At 41.6% G+C, this 15,672-nt stretch overlaps 1 protein-coding gene across 3 annotated transcripts in view; it reads right to left on the bottom strand.

Annotated features, from left to right (window-relative positions):
• Positions 1–1,984: 1,984 nt before the first annotated feature.
• The window catches only part of LOC148843485 (uncharacterized), a 36,035-nt gene continuing 22,347 nt past the window's right edge, over positions 1,985–15,672 (bottom strand). For 2 of the 3 annotated variants that reach the window (XM_088959658.1, XM_088959659.1), the window contains 5 exons: positions 4,897–4,962; positions 4,736–4,807; positions 4,156–4,224; positions 3,861–4,061; positions 1,985–2,496 (listed from right to left, as the gene is read on the bottom strand). In XM_088959658.1, coding sequence (XP_088815784.1) covers positions 2,258–2,496; positions 3,861–4,061; positions 4,156–4,224; positions 4,736–4,807; positions 4,897–4,962 — 647 coding nt within the window. In that variant the 3' untranslated portion in view covers positions 1,985–2,257. The remainder of the gene's footprint in view (positions 2,497–3,860; positions 4,062–4,155; positions 4,225–4,735; positions 4,808–4,896; positions 4,963–15,672) is intronic. The other variant, XR_016103749.1, reaches the window with a different exon arrangement.

Genomic DNA, 15,672 nt, shown 5'->3' with positions numbered 1-15,672 from the left:
CTAAACCCACGAATATTACTAGTTTGCCATTGAGTTTGAGGAATTATATGCAAATCCCATCCCATCCTTGCTTCGTCCCCAGTTCGGGGCAAAAATAATTTTCCCATCCTCGTTTAAGATCGGGGAAAACCCACTCCATTCGGAGCAGGGTGGGCCCTGGTTTTATGGGGAAATTTGTCATCCCTGCATTGCAAACTATAAGAGGTGTTTTAGTAAATGCAAATTATATGATAGGTTTAAGTAAGTCTGAAACTATAGGCGATGTCCTAGTAAATAACCCTTGGTTATAACCCAGTTTTAGCCATTGCAGTCAAGTTTTTGGGAAATCTGACATTGGACAGATCAAGGTCAAGTTAGTTCCATGACAAATTCATTACATAATTGTAGAATTCTTCCTCATCAACATTGATGCATCTCTAGTGAGCGTGTTACCTGATACAGGCCGTCACAGTTCAAATTGCAGAAAAATTTAGTAATCTTACCGGAGGAGAAGACGATAAAAGTGTTAGAAACAAAAGCATTGTTCTTGGTTGGATTGGATGCCATCCACTACTCCTCATGTCCAAACAACTGAACAAGGTCGGGATTTGATAATATAACCCCCTTCTGGCTCTATAAACGCTTTAGTTCAGTAGATTCTGTTTTGAGGTTAAGTTGGTTCAGATGGATTCTGTTTGCCAATCATTTTGAACTTGCTGTGTTTGGTTGCAGCGCAAATAAATTTGCAATGATGCAAAATTATGGCAGTGCAAATGATTTGAGTGCAAATTCTGACCTATTTTTGTTTCAGATTTGGCCCGACACAGCCAATGGCCCAAGCCCGGGTTGGGTCAACCCTTTCCAACCAAACCAGAAAAAAAAAGTTTGGTTGAAAGTTGAGTTAAAGTTGCTGGAAAATGGTAATTCAATGGAAGGTTTAAAGTATCCATACAAAATTGCATGTCACCAAAGGTTCAAAGAATCGGTATAATACATATTAGTTTATAGGGTCAATAATACATTAAATAAGAGTAACCAGCACAAATCAACAACCTTCATGGATAATGTATCTACCTTAATCAGAGGTTTCTACTAGAAAAAAAAAAAGGAAATTTGGAGATTAGTACCCTGTGCTTTAGGCCTTGTGTCACTTTGGTCCCAAACTTCAAAACGCGCCAATCCAGTGCCTAAACTTCCAAAACGTGCCAACTTAATACCTACCGTTAACCAGCCATTAAGTGGCATGTGAAAAGACAAATGTCCTTCGAGTGTCACATAATTTTCTTTATCAACCATCCAAATGCCCTTCTCCTAAGAAGTCTCAAGTCTGAACCATCTCTCTGCTTCTCTTTCTTAGATCTCTATTTCTCAACTCCTCCCACTCCCATACCCAGGTTTAATGGCTGCAAGCACTACCATTCCCATGCAAAACTTGATACCTAAAACTTAAACCTCTATTTCATCTTCTTGATGAAGAAGAGGATGATCAGTGTTTTATTCTTAAGGGTAATTTTGATATTTTCAAAGGTTTTAAGTCAAACATGATGTCATGTGATACACATAACTGGCGGCTGATTAACGGTAGGTACTAAATTGTCATGTTTTGGAAATTTAGGTATTGGATTAACATATTTTAAAGTTTGGGGACCAAAGTGAAACTAGGCCCAACTTGGCTTTATGATTGTAACTGTATTGCCATCAAAACTCCACAACTACGAGAAACAGAATTGCATATTCCACAAGGATATACTTATAATAACTTAATAATCTAAAGAGACAACCATTGCTCAGTAGCATCAATAACTTAATAAGCTAAAGAGACAACCATTGCTCAGCAGCGTCTGTGTGCCCCTTGAAAGGTAGAATTGTCTTGGCTCAACAATTTTCTTAATTAGTTACATATTTATTTAATACTCGACGTTGACAAAAGACTGCTTGCAGATTGGATATCTAGAATCATTCAGAAACAAATATATATTCAGAAAAAAATTCGTAGTATAACAATTACACTTGTATGGTCTCACTCATTATTTCTATGCTGATAAAAAAAGTTTTGTATAAACTTGCTATCTCTGTAAGCAGAATCTATTCCCAATTAATCAAGAGACTCCTGGTATGAGGATTTACAGATTATGTACACTGCTATCAGACTCAATTTCAATATCACCTATGTATCTACATTTGTTGTTATATCCTTTCCACCACTATTCAGCTGCTGCCAACAAACTACAGAACAAAATTTTCATAAGGGGAACAAAATAAGTGAATGAGTGGGCAGTCATTTGGGAGGGCTTGGGACATCGCCAAGGGCACAAGAAATGCATGGAGGGTCTTTTGACTGCTCCTTGGTGGTGATGAGCTCTAAACAGTCAGCATGAAAAGTATGCCTGCATGGCAAAACTGCAGGTTTTTGATGACTGGAAGTTTGGGACCAAGAACTTATTGGTACAGGTTCGATATTCATTTTGCATAAACCACATTTCTCTTTCTTTGGTTGAGGGGATTCTTCCACGAAACCTGTGCAAAGTTTATTACCACAATTAATTCATGATCCCTGTTCCAACTATTATCACAACCAATTATTCTAACAATAAGAAAATCACATAATCATAATAGTATAGCATTTATGTGGAACAGATTAAGCTCAACACTTCTAGTCATATCGGGCGTATCGTATCAATATTGGTGTGTCCAGATACGGTTGGATACATCGACACATATTTTTAAAAGTTTAAAGGGTCTAAGACTTTTCTGGGACCCTCTAATTATTGTATTGATATTTTAATCCTTGCTTTTATATCAAAACCCAAAATTACCCCATTTTAGAAATTCTCATCCTTTTGTACCATATATTTGGATGCATTTATGTCATCAATCCAAATCTTTCAAATGCCATAGAATTTCACAAGCTGAACGAGAAAAAAATTTTATGCTGTTTTGACAAACCCAGATAAGCTAGAAGGCTATGTCCATAATCACTCAAGCAGTTTCAAGACCATAGCTGGAACCCGCAGAGGGTAAATTACCACTGTTATGACAAACACAAATATCCTGATAGAAGCCTTTGTTTGGATAAACATCCAAACTGTTTGACTTGGCAGTTAATCAGGTAAACAAAGAACAACACAAACATAGTTGTCAAGGTGATGCCTAGGCGGGGACCTAGGCGACAAGGCGCTTTTGAGGCTCACCTCGCCTAATCGCCAAGCAGTTTTGTACTATGTATTGTAAAATAATTTCTTATTATTTATTTTTTGATATTGTAATTATAAAATAGGCACTATTAAACTAAAATATTCATTTTGTGTGTTTATATACTAATTTCTTTTTATTTTCTTATTTGTTAGGGTTTAATCAATACAAACATTGCTAAATGCTGTATTGAACCCTCAAAGACTTTTTTTCCTTCTTTTTCTTCTCATGAATATGTTGATTTTCTGTACTTTAACATGAACTCTATACTTTTCTTATGAAAATTATGAATAATTATCAAGGAAATATGGCTATGGTACATTTCTTATGAAAATCATGAATAATTATTAAGGAAATATGGCTATGGTACATAGGGAACTACCCTAGGATCTATGTTTTCTACAAAAAAAAAAAAAAAAAAAAATCCACCGCCTAGGCGACAAAGCACCCCCCCTTGACACCCAGCCTCACTTTGGCGCCTTGAAAACTACGAGCATAAATCCTTGGCTTCCATCACCAAATGATGAGGCAATTTTGGATTGTCCAAATTGGTGACCATGTGTACCACATGGAAGAAGAAAATCCACAAGGAAGTTTAGGCTTTAAATCCAGAAAATCTATTCCTGTATGTGAGCAGATTCTAAAATCATAACATGCTAGAAACCTGAAAAAGGAGATGATGGAGATACCTTTCCACTTGATATGGTGGACAGGATCAGTCTGCCTTACGGACAAGGATGGAGCAGTGGAAGATTGAGGAGTGAACCTTTTACTTGTAATCTGGGGAGTAATTGCTGTTGGTTGGCTATTGCCCTTCCTACCTCGCCGTCCTCGAGGAATGTTGGTAGTTCGAAGAAGCTTACTTATATCTGGCACTGGGATTGGTTTGACTGCAAGAAGGCAATACATGAGTAAATTAATTTCTTAATGGAATCTACATTCATATTTGGAAGTGAGCAAAAGTGAGGGTATCTTATATAATACAACTAACAGCTTCTCCAAGAAGATTATTAGTGGATTGAGCAGGCCGACTTTCTTGAGCTTCAGCAGGCGCTACAAGTAGTTACAACAAGCCATTTGAAAGACACAAAGCATGTCAGGACAAAGAACCTTCCAGTAGTTTCAATAATTTGCAACAAGAAAGTAAACACAAAATCAGACAAGTCATGAACTTTATCTGGAAATTTCATATTGTTTGCAGATAGGGTAGATGGACAATGGAAATTTTATTGGTGGTTTTGTCTCAAAATCTGGGAAATAGCTGTGCAAGGAATTAGTTCTCATGAAATGGTCCAACTGGCCAGACAGTCAACAGTCAGCCCAGCTATATTTTATATATAAAGTGAAAATTATCTCGAAATATGCATAAAACTATCTATTAGACATACTTAAGACATGAATAAATATAAATAATGTAATATCTAACCTTTTCTTGAAAAAAAACGAAAAAACATCCTGGACCTGACTTGTTCTTCATCTGGTTTTGCTGCCAGGTCTCAGGACAGAGATCATCCAGGTCAGGCAGGTCTTGCAAGTTGCAAAACTGGTTTTGTTTTCCTCTTACCTTGTGGTAGTGGAGGATTCCTAGAAATAGCTTGAGTAACTGCTCTCCTCTCTGCCAGTGAGGTGGACCTAACTGCAACTATCCACGATATGAGTGCCATAATCACATAATAGACTACTTTCTAATATGTAAGTTACATCCAGTGTGTCAGATAGATGTACCACTGTTAAGTGCTGGTGCGAGAAGATTATTAGCAGACTGAACAATCTGTCTTCCTTGAGTTTGATCTGGAAAAGAGTCATAAAAATCATTTTTAGACTGACAAAACCATAATGGAACCAAGAGTTCAAGTACTCTCATGGTTATGGTAAATTTAACCAACTAAATTAGAATAGTCATGAGTAGTATATGGAAATCCTGTAATTATAAATATTGAACTCCCTCCCATCTATGGATTTATTATGATTGGTAATATATCATATATGTTTTGATCAATTGAGTCCATTTTATTGCGGAATCTAATTTTGATTGAATGCATGACCAGTGAGCTATAGTGATAGCCATACAAGCAAGAGCATTCCATATGAGTTGTATAATTTTTTACATCTTGGAAAAATCTCTGCTCCTTTAAGCCCTTCCTAATCAAATTTCTTTTTGGACATGAGGCACAAAATCACCTAACCTGATATAGTGAATGTGTATGGAAAGGAGAGTGAAGGACTGTGGGGAGATGTTGGAAGGAAGGTATAGGAATGAGAAAGTGTGGGAAATTATTGAAAAAAATTTTAGTGAAGTTGAACAAAATATGATGCGGACAAAGAATATAGAGGAGAGAAGAGGGGAGGGATCAGGTGGAAGGGGAGAAGGAGAGGAGGGGAGAAATGGAGGGGAATATCTAGAGAGGACAGGGGTGGAGAAATCCAATAGGGAGGATTTGATAGCAGAATTTGTGGGGAAACTGGGATGTAGAAAGGAAGAGTTGAATGTTTTGAAAGGTGGTCTACAGAAGGAGAAGAAGGAAATTAAAATAAAGAAAAGAAAACTGAGTGAAGTTGAGAGGCTTAAAAGAGATGTTGAAGGTGACAAGAAGTTTGGGGTAAAAGGAGATAGGAGGAAAGGGGGGAAGTAGTGGTTTGTTGAAGAATGGACTTAAAGAAGAAGTGCCTATGAAGATTCTTAGTTGGAATGTGAGGGGCATAGGAAGTGCGAGGAAAAGAGCGACAATCAGAGAGGTAATAAAGATGTATGATGCAGACATTGTATTATTGCAGGAGTCCAAGAGAATGGAGTTTAATAATAGATGAGCAAGAAGTATTTGGAAAGCCAGGGGGATTAGCTAGGTGGCTGCTCCCTCTTCGGGTGCTTCAGGGGGGATAGTGACAATGTGGAAGAGGGTGTGGTGGAAGGTCTGGAGGAACTGATTGGAAAATACTCAATCTCAATGAAGTTTAAGCAACAAGCGGATGCTTTTGTGTGGGTGCTCACAAACGTTTATGGGCCAAATGGTTACAGAGAAAGAAATGAATTGTGGGAGGAAATGGCTGATATTAGAGGACTTTGGGATGGGCCTTGGTGCATGGGTGGGGATTTCAATGTGATTAGATTCACAGAGGAAACCAATAATACTAATCAGAGGGTGACAACTAGTATAAGGAAGTTTAACCAGTTTGTGGATGCCTTTGAACTCAAAGAGATACCATTAGCCCATAAGACATTCACTTGGTCAAATCTCCAATCGAGGCCAATCAGCTTGGTAGCTTTGGTCCTTTCTAGCTTTCTAGCTTTGGTCCCAAAAAAGAAAGATGCGTTGCATCCAAAGGACTTCTGGCCAATCAGCTTGGTAAATAGCTTGTATAAGATCCCTGCAAAGGTGTTGTCTTTGAGATTGAAGTGTTGTTGTTGGGAACCAAGGCCCAGACCCAATTCAGTCCTCCGCTCACTCACACTTACCTGAAGAAGAACACATGAAAGCCGTTTCAGCACCTAACTACAACAAGCAACATGTCAGCTGGCCCCTCTGCATGAGTTTGTTAGAGCACAGAGTTTGTTAAGAAATTTTGTAACCCAAAACCATTATATGGGTTGGCCGAATGAATGAACAAGCAATTGAATCCACACTTCTCTCTCTCTCTCTCCCTCCCTCTCTCTCTCTTTTCTCTTCATTTCTACGTAGGAGGAAGGGTCTCCCTCGAAGAGACTCCTGAGGTGAGCAGCAACTCATCAATTGGTATTAGAGCCAGGTTGGCTAGCCTGAACGATCGAAGATGAAGTCGATCTCCACCAGGTGGTCATGAGGCTTAAGGAGATCAAAGAAGCCATGTCGATGATCACATCTCAGAAGGAGAAAGCCACTCCCGCCGCAGGCCGAGATAGTGACAATTAAGAATCTAGCTGAGGTAACAACAGGATGGGAAATTATGTTCCAGGAAGAATCACCAAACTGGACTTTCCGACGTTCTACGGGGGAGATCCGATTCCTTGAATCTTCAAGGCCATGAAGTACTTCGAATATTCATGATGTACAGGGGCTCCAACGCGTGACTATCACTTTTTTCCATCTAGAAAGGGAGGTGATTTTGTGGTTTCAGTGGTTCAGACGCTCCCGTCCCCAAATTTCATAGCAAGAGTTCATGGAGGCATTGTGCATATGATTTGGTCCTACTGGGTACGACGACCATGACAAGATGCTATCTAGGGTAAAACAGACGGGAACAGTATGAGACTACCAAGTCGAGTTTGAAGGCTAGCCACCAGAGTATATGGGTGGTCGGAGAAGGCACTGGTTAGTTGCTTTGTCAGAGGATTGAGAGACGACATCAAGGTAGAAGCGAAGGCCCTTCAGCCCACTTCTTTGTCTGTGACTACAGGACTGGCAAGGTTGCAAGAGGAGCAGCTCAACCGACTAAAGAAGGTGACGACTCGCCCGTCAGGGCCCTTGTTAAAAACCCCATCCCTTCAAGATGGGCTTCTTCCTAAGCCCATGACAGAACCCATCCGACCTGTTGGGGAAACCACTCGGCCCACCCAAGGACCCACACCGCCAACTAAGAGCCCAGTCCCCTTCAAACACCTCTCCTGGGCTGAAATGCAGGCTCGGCATGAGAAGGGCCTATGCTACAACAGTGACGAGAAATTTGGGCCTGGTCACCGATGCAAAACCCAGAGGATGTTCTTGCTACAATGGGAGGAGACTGAAGGGGAAGATGATGTGGAACTAGCTGAGGAAAGGGAACCGAACAATACTCAATACGACAATCCCGAGATCTCTATGCAAGCTTTGACAGAGCTGGCATCCCCCAAATCTATAAGGGTTGAAGGGAAGCTTAGAGGCCGGTGGGTATCCACTCTCATAGACAGCGGGAGCACACTGAATTTTGTCACACAAGTATTGGCTCGCCAACTAGGTATTACAGTGCTCTACACTTCTCCATTTGTTGTTAGAGTGGCGGATGATAACCACATTGAATGTGAAAGTATTTGTAAAAACGAAAAGCTGGTAATCCAAGACCACTCTTTCATCGTGGATCTGCATCCATTGGATTTCAGCAGGGCAGATGTAGGGTTCGTTTGATAACACTTTTCAGACGTTTGGTGCCTAAAAAACTTGCTTTTCAGACACTAGACGCATTTGGTGCAACATTTGAAAATAGATCTGAATTCCAATTTCAGATCTGAAACATTAATCATATGGGGAGGCTCTTAACGTGCTCAGACACGTTTATGAGCTATGAAAAGGTCGAGAATAGCCTCTACTTTTCTATAATGACGCACATACCCCTGATGCCCCCCAAACCCAAGAAAACCCTACTAGAAAATCTTCATCGAAGGTACCTTCTTCTTCTTCTTCTTCTTCTTCTTCTTCTTCTTCTTTCCTACGTTTTACAGTTCGTTTATAATCTCTACTATTTTGAAGGTTTGTTTATGCGTATTTTGTTTTGATGTGTATTTTGTTTTTGTTTTGATGTGTATTTATGCATATTTTGTTTTCTTTTTCTTGATGCGTATTTTGCTACTTGTTTTGATGCATATTTTTCTTGATGCATAAATCCCCAGTCCAATGTCACCACAGATGAGACCAATGGACTCATAACAGATACTTGTATGATGTTCTTCCCTGTTCTTCCCTACTCTTTCCTTTGTTCTTCCCACAATGCCAAGAAGAATGGCACAAGTCTTTGAATCAGTTCAAGTGATGAATACAGCCGAAATCTTTAGGGAGTCCATCAAGGTTTTACTTCTGCATCCAACCCATGGAAGAAGGTTGTTTATGAGAAGGCTATGCAAGTAGTTTCACACACTTACAATGGGATTTGTTCAATGGTACTTGGGTTTTGGGGTGTCCTATGGCTTCTGGGAATACCCTTCTATGTGGGATTTGGCAAGGGTTTTGTCTGTGTTTAGAGAACGAGTGTTATGGGTTTGCGTCAGTGATGAAAGCCAAGAGTCTAATAGAAGGAAGGAGACAAACAACTTGACATGTCCATGTCAAGGGTTTTACTAATTAATAGTGATTAATTATTTTTATTAATTTTGATTATGTTATTTATTAATTATTAATCATTTTTAGTAATTATTATAAATTATTATGTATTTACTAATAATTTAGTTGGTTACCATTAATTTTTAATTAGTTACCACTAATTTTTATTGATTATTTCAAATTTTGTTAAATTTTAACCATTTTATTATGTTTTTTATTAATTATTAATTATTTTTCGTAATTATTATTTATTTTATTATTTTTTTGTATGATGTCAATATTATTTTGAATTTGATAAATTATTTTATATGAAATAGTACAAATTGAGCCCAAATTTACCAAATAGTCTATTCTAGGGTTAAAATAGTAAAATCAATGCATTTCAGATGTTAAAGGTTTGGTCCAACACAAACAAGCTTAAGTTTTCAGAGCCTCTAAAAAGTAAAAAGCATCAATACCTCTTTTCAGATTTCAGACACTTTTAATATCTTTTTAACTTTTCAGACTTCAGATTTCAGATTTATCAAACACCACTGTAGTGTTGGGTGTACAGTGGCTGAGCCAACTGGGCCCGGTCCTTTGTGATTGGGGACATATGACCATGGACTTCTATTGCGATGGGTTCCGCCGCCATCTGCAAGGTCAGGAGATACCCGGCCCACTAGTGGAAGGTCTACACTTCATGATAAAAGGGGGATTTGGAAAGGAACACCTATTGCTGATGCAGATGGGCCCAGTGCCTATTGGGCCTTTACTAAGGCTAGAAAATGAGGCACAACCATCTGAGAAGGACCAAGATGACATACAAAGGGTGATAGCCCAATTCCCCCAGAAGTCTTTAGAGACCCAGATCAGCTTCCTCCAAATCAGTTCCAAGATCACCGCATACCCCTAACTCCAGGGGCAGCCCCTACCAACGTGTGGCCCTACAGATACCCGCACTTCCAAAAGACTGAGATTGAGAAGCTCGTGAAGGAGCTCCTGCACAAGGGATGGATACAGCCTAGTACAAGCCCGTTCTTGTCCCCAGTTCTCCTTGTTAAAAAGAAAGATGGGTCTTGGCATTTTTGTGTAGATTACCGGGCCCTGAACCATATCACAATCAAGGACATGTTCCCTATCCCGGTTGTGGATGAGATATTAGATGAGCTGGGGCAAGCCAAGTATTTCTCCAAAATGGACCTCTGATCCGGCTATCACCAAGTCTGGGTCCACCCTGAAGATATATACAAAACAGCCTTCAGAAGTCATGATGGACACTATGAGTTCCTAGTTATGCCGTTTGGGCTGTCCAATGCCCCTTCTACCTTTCAGGCCATCATGAATGATGTCTTCAGGCCCTACCTCCAGCGTTTTATTTTCGTCTTCTTTGGTGACATTCTAGTATACAGCAAGGATTGGGATTCACACCTCCAACACTTGGAACAAACATTGAGCTTGCTGAAACAGCACCAACTGTTTGCCAAACTTTCAAAGTGTGTTTTTGGGCAGACTTGAGTCCATTATTTGGGCCATGTGGTTGCAGCTGGATGGGTCATGGCTGACCCAGAAAAAATAATCTGTGTATAGGACTGGCCGACGCCCAAGACAGTCAAAGCCCTGTGCGGGTTTTTGGGCCTTACCGGCTACTACCAGAGGTTCATATGCAACTATGGGTCACTAGCAGCCCCACTAATTGGGCTTCTCAAAAAACACTGCTTCGTTTGGATGAAGCAGGCCCAGAAGGCATTTGATTCCCTCAACGAAGCAGGCCCAGAAGGCTTTTGATTCCCTCAAGCAGGCCATGACCAGCCCACCAGTCCTAACCTTACCAAATTTCGAAGAGACCTTCGTGGTTGAATGTGATGCATCAGGTGTGGGGGTTGGAGAAGTGCTCATGCAAAATGGAAGGCCCATATCTTATTTCAGCGAGGCCCTCTCCACTAGAGCCCAGAACCAGTCAACATATACAAAGGAGCTTATGGCAATAGTTCTGACAGTCCATAAATGGCGACCATACTTGTTGGGTCGAAGGTTCATAATCTGAACTGATTAGAGGAGCTTGAAGTTCATACTCGACCAAAAAGCTCTCACCCCAGATCACAAAAAGTGGGTAATGAAGTTAATGGGCTTTGATTTTTTATCGAATACAAGCCTGGAGTCACCAACCGAGCTGCGGATGCATTGTCACGGAAGGCTGAGTTGTTGCTGTTAGTACACTCTCAGCCCCATTACCTTCTATTTGAAGCTTTACGAAAGGAGGCCAGAAATGACCCCAGCCTTGAAAAGGTGCGGCAAAGCTATTTGCAAGGCCCCACCTCTACACCGGGGTACACAATGAAGGGACCAGACTTGTTCTTTAAAGGGAGATTTGTTCTCTCTCCTAATTCAGCGCATCAGAAGACCTTGCTAGAGCTCTATCATGATTCGGTGTTGGGAGGACATTCAGGTATTTTTCAGACTTATAAGAGGCTCTCATCACATTTTATTGGCCCAACATGAAGAAGACAGTAGAGCAGCACGTAGCACAGTGTACAGTATGCCAACAACAAAAGTACTTGGCCCAATCCCCTCCTGGGCTCCTGCAACCCCTCCCAATTCCATCACAGATTTGGGAAGATATATCACTGGACTTCATCACTGGCCTTCCACCCTCTGGGGGCAAGTCGGTGATTATGGTGGTGGTTGACAGGCTCTCTAAGTATGGGCACTTCATCACCCTATCACATCCCTACACCACAGCTTCAGTAGCTGAAACCTTCATCAAAGAAGTGACAAGACTCCACGGTACCCCCAAATCGATCGTCTCAGATCGGGACCCGGCCTTCCTCAGTCAGTTCTGGAAGGAATATTTCCATTTACAGGGGGCAATGCTTCATCGATCTACTAGATATCACCCAGTTTGATGAACAAACTGAAGTGCTGAATAGATGCTTGGAGACTTACCTACGTTGTTTTGTGGGTTCCAGGCTCAAACATTGGATGAAGTGGCTCCCATGGGCCGAATACTGGTACAACACTACATTCCAGGCGGCAGCAGGCATGACACCATTCAAAGCGGTGTATGGAAGGGAACCACCAATCATCCTTCCGTATGAAATGGGTTCAACCGCAGTAGCAGAAGTCGAAGCCCAGTTGTTGGCACGAGACAAGGTGCTCAGCCTCCTGAAGGAGAACTTACACAAGGCCCAACAACTCATGAAGAAGCAGTACGACAAAAAACATAGGGCCATCGACTTTCAGGTGGGGACTACGTCTACCTCAAGCTACAACCCTATTGACAGTCCTTAGTAGCAAAAAGGGCCTGTAATAAGCTCTCTCCTCGCTACTTTGGGCTGTTCAAGATAATTGAGAAGATAGGCAATGTTGCCTACCGACTGGACCTACCCAAGACAGCTTGTCTCCACCCAGTTTTTCACATTTCCTTGCTTAAGAAGTCCGTGGGAGATCCAACCAAAATTAGCACCATTTATGGAATATGGAAACATCGCAGGAGTTCTACCACCATTTATGGAATATGGAAACATTACCTTCACACCTGTCAAGATATTGGATTACCATTGGGTCCATCGCAGGAAGAACATAGTGCAAGAAGCCTTGGTAACCTGGACTGGGCTTCCCCACCATGACTCCACGTGGGAACCATATTGGCAGCTGAAAAATCAATTTCCAGATTTAGACCTTGAGGACAAGGCCCATCTTGAAGTTGGGGGAACTGTTGGGAACTGTTAGAATTCAGGTCTGCCTAGAGTTTGGCCTGACTGAGTTCAGTTATGTAGAAGAAGAGAGAATGATAGAGAAAGAGAGAAAGGGAGAAAGAGAGAAGAGAGAATTCTAGTTCGAACTGAAAGAGTCAACACATCCTCTCCCATTCGGCCAGTAAGAATTTATATTAATATTAAAACATAGCTGAAAAGACCTATGTGCCCTTACTTAAGTTAAGAGCACATATTTCAACACAACATTACAGATCAGCAACATCAATCAAGGTATAAAGACAGAAATACCCCTACGCTAACACTCCCCCTCAAGTTGGTGAGTATATATCATATACTCCTAGCTTGTTACATATGTAGTCCACTCTTCCCCGACTCAAACCTTTTGTAAATAAGTCAGCCCATTGATTTCCTGTATAAACATGTGTAGTGTCTAGCTCTCCATTCAGCACCTTCTCCCTCACAAAGTGACAGTCAACCTCAATATGCTTGGTTCTTTCATGAAACACTGGATTCGAGGAGATCTGAACTACAGCCTGATTATCACAGTAGAGCTTCATTGGAGTGTTAATGTTGTACCCTACTTCCTGTAGAAGGTTCCTTAGCCACACTAACTCACAAGCGGTATGCGCCATAGCCCTATATTCTGCCTCTGCACTGCTTCTTGCCACAACCGTCTGCTTCTTACTTTTCCATGTCACCAGGTTACCTCCCAGAAACGTGCAATAACCTGTAGTAGACCGCCTATCAGACATAGAACCGGCCCAATCAGCATCAGAATACCCTTCCATTTCAAGTTTTCCCCCACTCTTGTATATCAGACCGCGACCCGAGGCCCCTTTTAGATACTTCACAATTCTCAGAACCGCATTCCAGTGAGGAGTCAGAGGTTTTTGCATGAACTGGCTTACCACACTAACTGCAAATGGGATGTCTGGTCTGGTAATGGTTAGGTAGTTCAGTTTGCCCACAAGTCGTCGGTATCTGCCAGGGTCTTCAAACACTTCACCCATATCACTGCTTAGCTTGGTATTTGTGTCCATAGGTGTTTCAGCTGGTTTGGCACCCAACAAGCCTGTTTCATCCAGCAAATCAAGCACATACTTCCTCTGGCACAGATTAATCCCATACTTGGATCTCGCTACCTCTATCCCCAAGAAGTATTTTAGTTTACCCAGATCCTTTGTCTGAAAGTGATCCTGCAGATAAGTCTTCAGCCTATCAATACCAATGTTATCATTCCCAGTAATAACAATATCATCTACATACACCACCAACAGTATTTTTCCTCCCGAAGAGTCATGACTAAATACAGAATGGTCAACCTTGCACTGTTTCATGCCAAACTTCTTTACCACCTCACTGAACCTACCAAACCATGCTCGACGAGACTGTTTAAGCCCATATATAGCCTTCCTTAGTCGGCACACCTTACCATCCTCCCCCTGAGCAACAAACCCTGGAGGTTGCTCCATGTAGACCTCCTCGAGTAAGTCACCATGCAAAAAGGCATTCTTGATATCAAGCTGATATAGTGGCTACTCATACATGGCTGCAAGAGAGATCACAACACGAACTGACCCGATCTTAGCAACCGGTGAGAAGGTATCTGTGTAGTCAATGCCATAGGTTTGGGAGTACCCTTTTGCAACTAATCGCGCTTTTAGGCGTTCAACACTACCATCAGGCAGGTACTTAACCGTATAAACCCACTTACAACCAACAGCTTGCTTCCCAGGAGGAAGAGCAGCGAGGTCCCAAGTATGATTATGATGAAGGGCCGAGAGTTCTTCTTCCATGGCACGGCACCACCCTGAAGAGGCAAGGGCTTCCTGGACATCTTTAGGAACAATAACTGATGATAACAAGGTAACAAACTGGCGATGGGAAGCGGAAAGGTGAGTAAGAGAAACATAATTAGAAATGGGATGAAGGGTGCAAGTACGTTTACCTTTCCGCAAAGCAATGGGTAGATCAATCTCAGATGCCAAGTGGGGTTCTGGTGCCGGATCCGTCGACGGAGATGTAGCTGGAGGAGTAGTAGCCGGTGCACGTGGGCGATGTGTATACACATGACGAATAGGTGGGTGTTCAACAGGTGGTGGCACCGGAGGCAAGGATTTGGTCACAACTGGAACAAACTGATGATCGACAACAGGAAGTGGAAGGGGAGGAGGTGATGAGAAGGAAGAAGCATCACCAGACCCCAAAAAGAACGAAGTAGACTCAAAGAAACTGACATCAACACACACAAAGGATCGTCGAGAACCAGGATGGTAACACCTATACCCTTTCTGGGTTCGAGAATAGCCAAGGAAGATGCACTTGAGAGAACGGGCATCAAACTTGTCGTTCCCAGGACCTAGATGATGGACAAAACAGACACACCCAAAAACTCTCGGCGTAAGAGGGAACGGAGACAAAGAGGGAAACAAGACCTGAAACGGAGACTGACCATCAAGGATGAACGTGGGCATCCGATTAATCAGAAAACAAGAGGTAAGCACTGCATCACTCCAAAAAGGTTTGGGAACATGCATGTGATGCATTAGGGATCTTGCTGTTTCAAGGAGATGGCGATTCTTTCTCTCAGCCACCCTGTTTTGTTGTGGGGTGTAGGTACACGAGGTCTGATGTATAATGCCGTGTTGGTCCAGGTATTCCTGAAATGATGAGGATAAATATTCGCGGCCATTATCAGAACGAAAAACTTTGATATGGGTACCAAATTGGTTACGAATTTCAGCATAAAATTTTTGGAAAATGGTAAACAATTCACTTCTTTCTTTCATTAAATAGAGCCACGTCATCCTTGAAAAATC

The sequence above is a fragment of the Nelumbo lutea genome, chromosome 8 (assembly GCF_056320005.1).
Source record: "Nelumbo lutea isolate HS-2025 chromosome 8, American lotus-T2T, whole genome shotgun sequence".
NCBI lineage: Eukaryota > Viridiplantae > Streptophyta > Magnoliopsida > Proteales > Nelumbonaceae > Nelumbo > Nelumbo lutea.
The sequence above is the reverse complement of the archived record's forward strand: the minus strand, read 5'-3'. Positions and strand labels throughout refer to the sequence as shown.